Source organism: Salvia hispanica, chromosome 5 (genome assembly GCF_029641045.1).
Source record: "Salvia hispanica isolate PSC_SH4W2 chromosome 5, Shi_PSC_v1, whole genome shotgun sequence".
Taxonomy (NCBI): domain Eukaryota; kingdom Viridiplantae; phylum Streptophyta; class Magnoliopsida; order Lamiales; family Lamiaceae; genus Salvia; species Salvia hispanica.
The window spans coordinates 3,750,217-3,765,013 of NC_142696.1; the positions used below are offsets into that span (position 1 = coordinate 3,750,217).

General features: G+C 35.2%; 2 protein-coding genes across 3 annotated transcripts; one reads left to right on the forward strand and one right to left on the reverse strand.

Annotated features, from left to right (window-relative positions):
• The first annotated feature begins 1,130 nt into the window (after positions 1 to 1,130).
• Positions 1,131 to 4,579, forward strand: LOC125190751 (uncharacterized). Of its 2 annotated transcripts, none has more exons than XM_048088137.2 (6): positions 1,131 to 1,313; positions 1,417 to 1,550; positions 1,668 to 1,868; positions 2,158 to 2,257; positions 3,788 to 3,995; positions 4,063 to 4,579. In XM_048088137.2, exons 2-6 carry the CDS (start codon positions 1,530 to 1,532, stop codon positions 4,148 to 4,150), a joined length of 618 nt encoding a protein of 205 aa, XP_047944094.1. In that variant the 5' UTR covers positions 1,131 to 1,313; positions 1,417 to 1,529; the 3' UTR covers positions 4,151 to 4,579. The 2 variants fall into 2 exon arrangements, with proteins under 2 accessions (XP_047944094.1, XP_047944095.1); XM_048088138.2 differs by having other exon boundaries at positions 1,133 to 1,313; positions 1,671 to 1,868.
• A 6,460-nt stretch (positions 4,580 to 11,039) lies between these two features.
• On the reverse strand, positions 11,040 to 13,252 carry LOC125186067 (gibberellin 2-beta-dioxygenase 8-like). The gene is made up of 4 exons (XM_048082383.2): positions 13,008 to 13,252; positions 12,119 to 12,579; positions 11,725 to 12,046; positions 11,040 to 11,477 (listed from the first exon to the last, which is right to left on the reverse strand). Exons 1-4 carry the CDS (start codon positions 13,113 to 13,115, stop codon positions 11,235 to 11,237), a joined length of 1,134 nt encoding a protein of 377 aa, XP_047938340.1. The 5' UTR covers positions 13,116 to 13,252; the 3' UTR covers positions 11,040 to 11,234.
• Positions 13,253 to 14,797: the final 1,545 nt, after the last annotated feature.

The following is a 14,797-nucleotide window of genomic DNA, read 5'->3' on the forward strand; positions in this document are numbered from 1 at the left end:
TGGCAAAATGGCGAGCACCAGGCAATGCTCGTCTTCTTTTCTTTGTAAAGTGCGAAGTTTTGGCAGGATTTCTCTTGCAAAAAATGAACAGCGACTAGTGTACTCGCAAAATGTCGATGACAAGACTGTTCTTACCTCTCTTTAGGAAGCTCATATGTGTTGACAAATCTTTGGCACCAAAGATTGGAACCATTTTTTTGCGAGTTGAATCCTGACTCGTTGATAGTTAGCACCTACAAGGGGTAGAAAATCGTAGAATTAAGTTTAGCACCTCCAAAGTGGTCGTCAATTTACAACTTCACAAGCACATGTAATTGTAGATGGGAAGGCACATCTTGTGCTGGAGACCCGATTCTCGTTAAATTGGATTTGTTTAGTGACGTAATAAGGTTCAAATCAAAATATCAGGTCAACGCCATTCTTCTAGATCTAATTAGTTAGTGGTAAGTGATCACAGGATTCATGAGAAATATTTTTAACTATACTTTGTTGATAAGAAATGATATATAGCATATTATTTCTTTAATAATGTTGTGTGTAGTTACATACATGGATAATATTTAATGTAGTAGGTACTACAAATACTGAATGACTATATAAATGGAGCAAATGAGCAATGCTCGATTATATTAAATCCTCGTGATCATTTACTTACTAAGTTTTTATTTTGTGAATCTAGATGTTTAGGCTTTTAACGTGGAGACATTTTGGTAAAAAAAAAAAACTCACGTTATTATATATTAGTATTATACTTGCATATGGTATATACTCCATTATATTCAGCCCAATAAAATCAAATTATATTCTCCATTATCCAAACTTGAAACCAGTTAAAATGAGCAGAAATATGATTTCCATGTATAATTATATTATGTTTCCATTTTGTATAAAATTATAGCCATATACCGTATTAATATATCCTTTCACCATAAACAACAATATCATATCAATTAAAACATCCATATATATCCAAAAGTATCACTTCCCCAAAATTCTGTATTTACTCGTCACGATTCATTCTCTAACATTTGGCATTTGGTAAAAGTAATTAAAAAGACGAGTCTCAAATTTATCAATAGAATTCCTCAATAATAACCGGTAACATGAATAGCGTCACTAAATCGCCCACGCCTTCCTCCCCCAATAAAAACGGAAAAGTAGCATGAATTCATTGCCTAACCTTTTCTCCCTTGTTAAATTAATCACCCCCATTTTCTTCTCTTCTTCTTCTGCAATCATCTCTGCATTATTACAAATAACAAAACAAGAAACACTCTTACATTCTTGAATACGAATCAACAAAAGCTGCTCAGGTGTGAACATGTTAAACTGCTGTGTTTCTTTCTTATTTTGAGTGAAGAATAAATACTGTTTTTGTTTCTCACCATTCACGAGAGTTGTCTTGCTGCAAGACAGAGCAAAAATTTGACTAAAGAGGTGTCTGTCTCTGTTGGTGGTGAGTTGAAATCATTTCCTGATTAGTACGCAACGTCCTTTGATTAACTTTTCCAATTCGGTGGCCATAGAAAATGACTGAAATTCCAAAGCTGGTAAACGCTTTTTTCTTATTTTTATTTACAGTCTCATTCAACTTGCGAGTTCCGCCGAATTTCATTTCATTTCATTCTATAAATTTGACAAATTTAATTTTATTGGTTTGTTTTTAGCAGGATATGGGGTCTGATCTTCTTGTTACAAACTGCCTCGCCGGAGAATTCGGAGAGAATCAGATAATCTCCGTCGCTGATCACGTGAATGGCCTGCACCACTCCACCACCAAATCTGATAGCTTCGTGGTAGATATGGAAAGGTTTTCTCATCTCATAGAAAAAGAAAAAATTGCCAATTCTGCAAATTCAAGAATCACAGTAAGTTCCTCCTTATTTGTATTAAAAAACAAAGTTCCAACCTTTTTTATATTTTTGTCGCATCCCATCGCAAATTTTCAAATTCAGAGGAGTTAAGTTTGGATGAGAGGTTTATTCCAAAAAGTCGTGCTTTATTATACTCAAAATCGTCGTGTTTTCTCCTTTTCAGCCCAAAGTAGTTGCCTTTTCCCTAAACTCTCTCGTTTACGGCATTTTACAAGCAATTTGTAATTTAATAAATCAAATTATTTTTTTCTTTCTAATATTATCATGCTTGTTGTACAAAAAGTTGCAGAGAAACCTTTCAAGGAAAGGATCGATGAGACCCGCAGAGAGGAAAGTGAGTAGCAACGAGAGAGATGTTAGTATGATTGCAACTTCACCAAGAGGTACTTAAATTTAATCATTAAAAATAAAATTTCTCTTTTCCCTCTCCTTTCTTTACTTCGCCAACAAGATATTTTAGTTGAGAATGGGATATTTAGAGTGCCAAACACAAGCAAAATTAGGCCACAATTTAGAGTCAACTACCGGTGTATTGGATGATTGCTTGGGGCAGCATAACATAGATACTAATCACAAATTAATTAATGCTTAATTAACCCGTGATCGTGCTAGATTATGCGCCAGTTATATGTCATAAACAAACCGAATCAATTAGGCCTTAAACAATCTCGGAAAATAGCTGTATCGTTGCTGTCGCGATCGCGGTCTGGTTTGTCTATATACAATGAGCTTTTAGTAGTTGATTAATTTTATTTAAGTACTAGGATTAGTTGCAATTAGACAGCCTCCCCTACACCTACAGCAGGGCTAGTGTTAAATCTATTTTGAATACAGCTTCTCTTATTTTAATACTATGAAATGCGGAAATTCACTTCATTTAATACTCCATATACTATGTGATAAAGGTGTAGTTACATCTCTAGAAGTCTTCTGCTCCAGCTGTAAACGAAATGGAACATATTTTACATCTCCGTGATCTCCGTAACTGAAATGAGCTCATAAGAATTATTTTCGTTATAGATGATAATATAAAATACTATTCCCTTTGTCCGTCATTTATAGTCTCATTTTGACTCAGTAGTAAAGAAAAATGGAAAATTGAGTTAGTGGAATGTGGACACTGTAGTGAGTTAGTTGAATAGTGACTCTACATACCTAAATTAAAAAAAAAAAAGCAATGAGACTTTAAATCATGGACATCCCAAAATGTCAAAATGAGACTGTAAATCGAGGACAACTCTGTGTTTGTGTAATGTGATTTCATAATTTTCGCTATGGATGCGAATTATACGATTAAATTATTGTTTGACACTTTTCCCGATGTATTTATTTGTTAGATATTCATTCCGTTTGCCACGGGTTTTAACTCTGGCACATATTTTAAGAAATTATTTTACTTTATAAAGAAAATAAGAAAAAAAATTAGTGGAATATAACGTTTTTATGCTAAAAATGGAAAAAGATAAATGTATTTTAATGACCCACAATCCGAAATTGCAAAACTTGTCAGGTTTTGGCAAACAAATGGAGTACATTTTTTCAAACTTTCCACCATACACATTAATTCCATTGTGCTAGAGATGCCGCCACCGAGAGCACTGGTTACGGTTCCAACGTAACTAGCCCGTCAACACATTTTCGTCCAGTTTCTAGTTCAAATCGACAATATTTAGCCAATTTTGACTGTTTTTTATAAGTTATTTTTCGATTTTTCATACAATGTTTTATAGCCGATAAGTCGGTTTAAATTGGATTGCCAAGACAGCTATAGGCTGAACCGACAATCCCGGTTTAACCATGCATACATCCCTACATGATGGGGCATCGCACGCCTTAGAGTGTGGGCATATTAGTAGGTGTCATGCTTGTCGAGTAGACATATTCTATAACCTTTCTTGCTTCTAAAACTCCAGCTACTCTCACGCTTGAAAAGCAAGCCGTAGTGGTGGCGGGGCCCCACGACCACTCCCTTACTACTACGCCCCAGCTCCATCATCAGATCACCATCACCAACGGATGCATAACCGCAGCTGCTGAAACTACCAAGAGATTCGGCTTCCGCCGCTCATCTCAAACTTGGACCATCAATCCTAGAAGAATACTTTTCTTCTTCGCAACCATGTAAGTTCTTAATTTCCTCTTCATTTTTATTTATTAATATCCTAATGATATGCAAATTGTGTTGCAGATCATGCATGGGAACCATTCTACTTATCTATTTCACCTTATCAATGGGCAAACTCAACGGCGATGGCATCGACAACTCTCTTAATTAAATAACCTTGTACATGTGGGTTGTGATGCAGAACAAAAAGAAGAAAGAAAGAATTACTACAACTTTTTGCAGAAAGGGACGACAGTAATCAAATTCAGAGGATTTCATCACCTTTTTTGTGAGAGTTACCAACCAAATATATATAAAGTGTGGGCAACAACAAGACAGGGATGGAGGAATGCATAGAAAAACATATGATGTGTATACCCTTTTTATGTTAGTTTAGCATATTTTTGAACAAATGTAGTGGAGCAGAACAAAAAAAAATTGCCTTCTTTGTAACTTTTTTCCCTTTCTTCTCATCTCTCCACCTCTTTCGTTAGTGCGATTTTATGTAACAACCAGTGGAGTGTTAGACACGACACTTTATGCAAGTAGTACAATATAATCACAATAGCTGTTCATTATGATTTTGCTCACAGATACATAATGATCTTTCAAACTCCTCTCTGTTTTTATTTGTTTTTTTGAAAAAAAAATGAAACATAAAAGGTGTTCACTAAAGATAACACTAGGCAAAGAGTGATGCACAATTTAGGTTGCTGGTATGAGTATCAGATTCCTAAAATCAAGAGAAGCCTGACCTGCTTCACTACATGACAAGATTCCAAATTCACCAAAACATTGGATTAAAGGCGAGCATTCGGCCATTCGTCAAACGATCATATTAGTAACAAATAGAGAAATATAGACAAACTAACAATTATTTTGGAGAACAATTAATCACTTTCCCCCTCATTCTCTTTGGTTAAGGTCTTAAGGAGGGTTGGATTGCCAGAGATGGTATATGGGGCGGTAAAATATAAGTGGAAAACTAAGTTGACTAACAAACAATGTACATTAAGGTCATTTTTTAAGGTCAGATATGTTGATCGATAGTAAATTAAACAATCCTCTATTTTTATAGAGATTGGAAAAGTAGCATTATGTTAATAAGCTGCTACGTATAAGATGAATAATTATTGGATCAATTTTTAAGTTACCAAATGCATTTGCAACTTGCAAGGTCTTTTAAGAAGACTAATAGGTTAATGGCATGGGCCATTACTGATATGTTTTTTTTTTTAGTTATTGGGCTTGCCTATTAATGGTTTGGTTGCTTGCAAAATACCGGCCCAATTATTATGATAGACTCAAGCTCATATTCCACAAAAATATGGAAGCCCAATTAGTAGGATAGACTCAAGCTCAAGCTCATGAAATCAATTTGGAAATGTTGAAGGAATATGAATATAGGCAAATAATTAAATTAGATGAAATAATTATTGTTGAGGAATTTAGAAGTATTTGTTAATGTAATGAGGTATGTGCTAGTTAAATTTTTGATGTTGAAAAGATATAATTAAATTAGATAAATACTTAGATGATATATACTCCATGTTTACAGCATACATCTTAATATTTCAATTTCGAGTCCGATTATAAATCAACTAAGAATTTATGTTGCTTGTGAGAAAGAATTTTTCATAAAATAATAATGATATCATTTTTTTGAAAATAGTTACTACTATCTCCGTCCCTCATAGGCTCATAATGATATCATTAGTGGTTAAATTTTGTTGCTATACACGGAATTGAGACTCTTGATGAATAGTTTAGAATGTTGGACAAAATCTGCTAACGGATGACTATTCGCAAAAATATTTGTTACAAATATTAGTTGTATTATTAGGTCATAGCTTGATATTAATATAGAAACAAATGAAGCAAAGAATATAAAGCAAAAGAAATAATCATAATAAATATGTTGAGAGGGAAGGCGAGAGAGAAAATACTAAGTTCTTTCAACTATATTACAATAAAGTTTAGTCCTTTAGAGATGTATGAGAATATTTTTAAAGAATAGAAACCGAGTATTATGGTAAAACTGAAGGACTTTGGTCTAATTTTATTTTCTCACTCTAAGTTAGTCAATTTTCATTTCAAATTTTTACCATTTGCAAACACTACTTTCTCATTTATAATAGTCATTCAAATTGCAAAATTTATTAAATTCCAGTTAATTTCATGATGTTTTAAAAACATAATACTACTGTAAATTTAAGACGGTTTAATTTTTTCTCAATTATTACACCAGTATACAAAAACGATCAGGTGGCGAAGCGGCACCAACCAATCCGGACGGCACTGGCGGATCCAGGTGGGGTCACGCAGGGTCGGCCGACCCCACCGGAGGTCCACGGTCCACCGAACACTGCCGGAAAACATCATGTTCGACCTTTGACCTGGTGCAGTTCCGTCTTCGACCCTACAACAGCTTCAACTCTTCCCGAAGCCTTCCGCCGTTGCCAAAAAATAAGAGGAGAAAGGAACAATACTAATAAGAATAGAGGAAGAGATAAGGGGAGGGATTGCAGTAATTTGATGTTGGAAGGATGAAAAAGATGATTGAAATATTTGGGCCTATCTTATTCTTATATGTTGGGACACGAAAATGTCTGTAGTTAGTATTAACTTAATAGGTTGGCTCATTTTGTGGATTAACTAAGCATAATTATTTTTATAATTTTCGTTTCATCAACTACAATTTCATTATATTTTTTGTTTACTCATTTTATGGAACTATTATTAAAATATTTGGTACTGAGAATTTTAATGGCTATTGTATATACAAATATTCAGTGACTACTTAAAATATAATACTTTTTAAATAGTTATTTATATACTTCTTATACTCACTCAATCGATCATAAGCGAGCCATTTCTTTTAGGCATATGATTTAATGAATTAATTTTTAAAGAGTTAAATTGGAGATAGTAAAGTATGAGATAGAGAAAAGTAGATGAGTGTAAAGAATAAAGTACTCCCTCCGTCCCACATTTGTAATAACATTTAGTTATGACACGAGTTTTAAGGAATTAGTGGAGTGTGTAATTAATGAAGTGAGAGGTGGAGTGTGTAATAAATGAAATGAGATGGTGGAGTGAGATGATGGAGTGTGTAATAAATGAAATGAGTTGGTTGAAGGTGGGTCCCTCTTTGACTTTTTGGTTTTTTATTTTTATTTTGATTTATTTTAATGTAGATAATGACATTTGAGTGTAATTTTATTAAATTGGAGATAGTAAAGTATGAGATAGAGAAAAGTAGATGAGTGTAAAGAATAAAGTACTCCCTCCGTCCCACATTTGTAATAACATTTAGTTATGACACGAGTTTTAAGGAATTAGTGGAGTGTGTAATTAATGAAGTGAGAGGTGGAGTGTGTAATAAATGAAATGAGATGGTGGAGTGAGATGATGGAGTGTGTAATAAATGAAATGAGTTGGTTGAAGGTGGGTCCCTCTTTGACTTTTTGGTTTTTTATTTTTATTTTGATTTATTTTAATGTAGATAATGACATTTGGGTGTAATTTTATTGAATAATGGGGTAAAATTTTGTGTGCAAATATTGTAAATTCTAAATGTTACTTCAAATGTGGGACAGACTTTTATGGCAAAATGTTACTACAAATCTGGGACGGAGGGAGTATTTGACAAAACAAAGTAAGAGGGAAGATTTTTTGCTTTAAGGGAATGACTCACTTATGGTGGGACATCCCAAAAATGAATGTAACGTAACTCATTTATAACGTAGGGAGTATTTATTATTATTATATTCGACTTCACGGATTCCATGTTCTGGATCCGCCATGGCCGGACGGGTGGACCTCTCTGATCCGATAGGATTCTTTGGATAAATTTTGACTATTTTGCAAAACGACCATGATGCATAGTCTTACTCGATCAGATAGGACTCTCTAGAATAAATAATTGCTTAGTGCTTGGTTCTTTGCCAATAAAGCTCTTTTTATATGTTATATGTATACATTCTCAATAAATTTATTAAATTAACCAATTGATAGGTATTTAATTAAAAACATATAATTCAAATTATTAAGCTCGACAAATTTGCAAAACAATCAATTAATAAAACAATACTCCTACTACTTACAAACCTACGAGGCTCTATCAATTTTCACAGGCATGATTTTGCATTATTTTTTCCTCTTCTTGGCTTTAACATCATCTATGCTTAGAATCTTCACATTTACACACTGCACCTTACATATAGAAAATTGGACATTCAATTAAGAGTTAAGGACAAAAATGGTCGACAAAAATGGTCTCTAACATATGACTATTTTATGAATTTGGTCCATAACATTACCTTTTTGATTATTTGGTCTCCCACATATTAACTCTGACCCAAATTGGTCCCAAATTGACGGGACCGTCAATAATAGACGGAGCAGCGGCACCGCCGCCGGCTGAAAACCGCCGTTGCTGTCATAGGGCCGCCGCGGCCGCCGCCGCGCCGACTTCGTAAAACAAGTTTCTAGGTTAGAAACTTGTTTCATCCGCCCCCAAATCAGAGCTCCTCAAGGAGGTGAAGTCCACAACCGTCGTCCTCCCTCTGTCATCGCCGCTCCGACGCCACGCCGGCGGTACTCCGATGGTTCAGGCCTCCGTCGGCTGAGGTGCATCTCCAATTCGAAGAGATCTTCCCCCAAATCGACCAAATCGGAAATCCCCAAATTTCAAACTCTTCATATCCGCTGACTTCGCCACCGGTCACCACCAAAGGTCGTTGCTCACCCTCACCGGACATCACCGTCGCTTAGCCGCTGCCGCTGCTCCGTCTATCATTGAAGGTCCCATCAATTTGGGACCAATTCGGGTCAGAGTTAATATGTGGGGGACCAAATAATCAAAAAGGTAATGTTAGGGACCAAATTCGTAAAACACCCATATGTTAGGAATCATATTTGGCCTTAAGAGCATTAGCAATGGAGGGCCGATGGGAAGGCCTTCCCCATCGGCCTCCATCGCCCCACCATAGTGGAAAAGGGGCCGCCGTGCGCCCCCTCTCTCTCTCCCCCATATGGCCGATATATCGGCCCTAGCCGATGAGAAGGGCCCTCCGATCGGCCCTCCATTGTGTAGGAAGGGCCGCCGGTCGGCCCTTTGATCTTATTTTTTTTTAATTTTTTGTGCTGAAAAAGAATGAGAGAGAGGAAGAAACAAGGAGGAAGAAGAAGAAGAAAGCGGTGGAAACATGGAGGAAGAAGAAGAAGAAGAAAGCGGCGGTTGTGTGAGGAGGATTAACCCTAATAATTTATATTTAAACTATAAATTTGTGGGCCAATAAATTTGTTAAATAGATAGACTATAAATGAATGGGCCAATAATTTTATTAAATGAATGGACTATATTTGGGATGGGCTAATTTAGGTTTTCATTTAGTTAATTAATAAGTTGTCGATATGAGATAAATTAAAATTTATTTCATGTACTATAATATTTTTACATTTTAATTTAATTAAGTTAATAATATATTAAATATATAAGTGCTAAAAAATTAAAACAAAATAAATGATGATATAGAAATGAGAAGGCCTATGAGAGGATCCTTTCATTATGGGAAGATAGGCCCTCTCAAAAATTGATGATGTGGAAATAATAAAAAAAGAAGGACCTATGGAGGGCCTTCTCTAACTCTTCAATTAATTCAAACACGTTTACACGCTGTATCTTCTTTTTGAGTTATTTCAAAACAACCACGTGTCAGTTTCTTTTTGCTTCACAAGGGGAGAGCGCCTCAATAAGACAAAAGTCGTGGTGAAATTTGTAGTAGTACTTCTTTTAACGCTACATTCAATTTGGACTAATCTTTAATAGTAAAAAATTCACAATGATATCTATTTTGGGTATTTTTATAACTTTTAAATTTTACAATCAAAATAATTTTGTGTATTTAAATGTCAACACCTCATTTGTTTATTAAGTAGGAGTACCTTGTTTTATTTATTTGTGTATTTATGTACGAATCAAAGTCTAGCTAGCAAATATCTCTCTTTTTTTTTTTAATTAAAAAGGATATCCACCGGCAGGCCCAATGACTATTACCCATATTTTTTAAAAATTGTTCTCCACAATACTTCATAACATCACCAGTATTGGAATTGAATATTGATCTATTATCTTTAAGAATTTAAAATTAACCGCAGCAAATTAATATTTTTTTCTTGAAAGAATCTTTTTTTACATGTGATATTCTTCGTGATTTTTTTTGTACAATAGGTCAAATATATTTCGTCTCGCTGTTACAATAATTTCTCAAATCTTATAATTTCAATGAGACATGAATTGAACAAGATTAACTAAAATGATAAAAATTATTAGAAACCTTATATAGAAAATCCTAAAATTTAAAAGCCTCTAAATAGTAGTACTCCGGCTGTTCTTTGTTAATTGTTTCATTTTTAATTTGAAGTTCCAAGATAACTAAGTCATTTCTATTTTTGACAAAAAATAATACTCTTTCCTTATTTTATTTCTTTTTCAATTTACTTTATTTTATCTTTTATGCTTCCATTTAACACACTAAAGAGTGGGTACAAATTAATTGTACTCAATTTTATTTTATTTTTACTACTATTATCATGCATTAGTATTTATGAATTCTAGGATTTTATGTATCCCTCTACAAATCCAGCCCTTATTCTTCTTTGATGGTTTTCCCTTTTTGGTTCCTTTTTTTTGGCATTTACATAGCCCATTCTTTTGTTTGAGAAAGAAAATACCTTAGCAAATAAAGAGAAATAGAGTAGGAAGATAATCAAGAATCAAGATACCAAGTGAGACACAGCTAGGCAAAAATCAAGAATCAAGAGTCATAGCCACTCGTCGTTATATTCGTGTGTTATGTTCACTCCTCCGAATTCAAATGCTAAATCTGCCAATGTTAATCTAGCTTAGTCCTAAAAGTGAATGGTCCTCAATGTTACTAGTTCCGTTTCTGAAAAAGAAAATGATTTTAGTTTATGCCTATTGATGAAAATTTTGAGGCCACAGTGGCGGTTTCGGGACCTAAATTAGGGCACAAAATGATTACTAAGGAGCAACATTAGTATATAATTAAGTACCTGTACTTGGTTTAAATAGATATATCACAGTCACTACATCCAAAACGAATGGCCCGAACCCTCATTTAGAGGTTCAACAAACCTTAATATCCGATATTTTGTTAATTAATCTAATTAACTATTTAATGATCAGCCGCATATATGTTTATTACTAATTATATATGCATAATCTGTAATTAATGAGTGGGTAAGAGGAACCTCGGAAGCCCTATTTTCTGGCCAACGTTCTTAACATCCAACTCGATCTGCTTCTTGTATTCTCCGAAGCTAAAAGTCCGGTAAGCAGCTCCTCCAACTCCGCCACTCTCAATAACCGTCTCGGTTGGCGGACATAAGAAATAAGCCGTGGAGAATCTCTCCTTCACCGGATTCGCTACTACGCGATGCTCCACGCTCTTGTACAAGTTGTTGCTCCATGCCTAATCAAATCCACCAACATATTTAAATAAAACTGATCATATTACTCTCTATATCCCCAAAAAATAGTCCAGTTTTGTCATTGTTTTTCCTTTCAATTTTAATAGATCTCATTTTCCATTAACAATACTTCAATTATTTTTTTTATTTTTTTTCTCTTTCTTCTAATTTACCAATTTCGCTTTAAAATTACATTCACAAATTCTCTTTTCCACGAATATGTTATACTCTATGTTTAAACCGTAGTACCTGAAACAGATCCCCGATGTTAATGATGAGGGCATCTGGATTGGGTCTAACGGCAATCCATTTTCCGTCTTTAACGAGCTGCAGCCCTCCGACGTTGTCTTGGTGTAGTACAGTGAGGAAGGAAGTGTCGGTGTGCGGCATCAAGCCCATCATGTGACTGTAGTTTGGGCAAGGCGGGTATCTGTTCAACCGGAGGTAGCAGCTCTCCGGGAGGCACGCTTCTCGGAAAAGATCCGTCTCACGTCCCATTTCCTCCGCCAGTACCTCCGCCAACTCTCTCGCCACTTCACAAATCGCAAACACAAATTCCTCCATGCTTGACCTATATACCAAGAAAAATTAGGTTTGCCCTTATCCAATTGATCACGTTTGTTGAAAAGATAGAAAGAAAAACCTGAGGCGGATAGTGTTGTGGGAGCAGTGCGAATCCAGTATATCGCTCAACCGGACATGAAAGGCCTCGGACCAGGAGAGCTGCTTGAGAGAAGTAGGCAAAGGCGTGCCCCATCGATAAGTTCCATCGGATAATTTTAGATCTTTGTAGGCTTTCTTCTCTTGGAACGGCTTTCTCATCAGCTTCACTTGCTCGCTTCTCATATTCTCCAGCACGTCGCGAGAAGCTCCGTGGTTGATGACCTGGAAGAAACCCCATTCCTGGGAAGCTCGAGCAATGAGCCTCTTGCATTCCTGTCTCTCCGCCTCTCCCACGCCTAATTGCTGCATATCGATTAAGGGAAGCTCGCACTCCTCCACAGTCGATAAACTTTTTTGCACATTTTTGGGCGCCTTCTCCAGTAGATGCTTGTAGGCTATCTCGAAAGGTGGATCAGCTGATTCGCTCATTCTCATATCCGCCTGAAATTCCTTGATTATAGATATTAATGATTCTAACAGTTTAGTTAAAAGCTCGAATTGGGGATAAGATTATACTATTCGCGGCTTAGTTGATCCCCTCCAACCAATAGGTCGAGCAACAACCGAAGCAGTGTATAGCCAAGGAACAAATTATCCCCTCAATTTTATCACAATTTCATATTTATTTTAATAATTACCAATGTCCCCTTCTATAAAATTCCGTAGCTCCACCCTAGAGGTCGGGGATTTGAGACATCATGTGTGTGTGGGAATGTAACTGAAAAAAACTGGAATTGCAGAGTTCATGAAGGACTTTAATTTCGGCATAATGTTGGTTTCAGGTGATAATTAGCTAGCGTTATACTCATGTGAAAGAGTAGATAAACAAGTTTAAACTACAAATGTGTAATTAAATAATGGTTCCTTACTTGTTTAGGGAAGCAATCTGAGTTGCAAAGAGGCACCAAAGCAGTGGCTGAACAAGTAGCCTTGAGAAGGCTTGTCAGGGGCTCTTGCACTAGAATTTGGCTCTCCATTTTCTAGGGCGCCAAATATATGTATATGATGAGAAACATGAAAACAACAAAAGTCAATTTTGGACAACAAACACTTTCGATGTACTCTCACCCTTATCAACTTGACATGGGGATTTATTTCCATCACCAACGACTTAAATATATCTATCTATAAGCTGAATAAGAAAATTAATGATGGTCTACTGTTGGGAGGATATATAGCAAGTTGTCAAGGAAAACTTGGGAAAACTAGGGAAAACTAGTCATAACTTTTATAGGAGAGGCTGAGAGCCAACAAAAAATAAAAATTAAATAAAGAATAAGAATGAGGAGGACAGAGAATCTATGTTAATGAGAGGAACACGCGGCTCATAACATAATCACTAATTTAGTTAACTAGCATTTTCAATTTATAAGTATCAAACACAACTAGCTAGTAGAATGGGGGTCCCAAAATCTTCTTAAAAGATCTTAGGATACACCAACTTCATATTTTGAAGCACAATTATTTATCAAGTCGATATATGGAGAAAAACATTAGCTAAATTAACAAGGTTGCGACTTATATTTAGAACACAAATTAGCTTGTATATTTGCACATTGTAGTCATACGCTTGAGATATTTAGAGAAAGTCCAATGATTCTTTTCACATGATAATCATATAACATAGTTTCTTTTTGGTTAGTTTTTTTTGGATAGAGATTTTTGGCGTAACTACTGGAATCTACGGTCAATATGCGGACGATAATTAGCAGCGGTTGAAAAAGATAAATCAATTGAAAATATAGAGGATAGGATGTCACTTTCATAGAGAAATATCTGAAAACTTGTGTTAAGAATGAGTGACCACCTACGATCAACCAATGGGTGAAGGTGTTTCTTAATTCATTAATGCTGGAAAGTCAATTGTCCATTCATTCTTGGAAAAAATAAAAAAATATACTTCCTCCGTCCCGCCATATACGAGACATTTTTTTTCCATGAGATTTAAGAAACTGATGTTTAGATAGTAAATGGAGAGAATAAAATAAAATAACATAATTATGTTGGTAATATATTTTATCAAAAAAGATTATGGCTTGTTTTAGGTAGAACGTCCAAACAAAATACAAGATGCTTATAGTGGGACAAAGGGAATAATAAGAAGATAACATAAGTCACCAAGACAATAATTTAACGTAAAAACCTCCAAATTTTGAAAACCCGCAACCTACTACCGAAAATATCAATACAGACACAGTTCTTCAATTACACTATTACCAACCTTTAAAACTCTTCTTCCACTAAATAACTAAAGTTAATCACAAAACTATAGAATAGTGATTGGTGTAATAGTAAATTGCATAAGAAACTCCTTTTCACTTTGATCACAAAATAAATACTCTTATGAGACAATTAGAGTTTAAACATTTATTTCCTCTTTCCCAAGATATAAGCTAATTCAAATGACTTTTAGCATAACCCTAATTGATATATGTCATGTCAACAGTTGATCAATCCCTAACTCTGTAGCTAATAGAGTCCCCAGCAGAGTGATGCATAATATCCAAGCTGCAGTTGAAGTTTCTTTAATTTGGATAATGAGAAAAGTGTAATTCCAGCATGTAATTGGGAGAAGGGACATAAAGAGAGTCGGACCCAACGGTAATAACCGGCATATATAGTATCTGAATCCATGTCGGCACGGACACGGACACGTGAC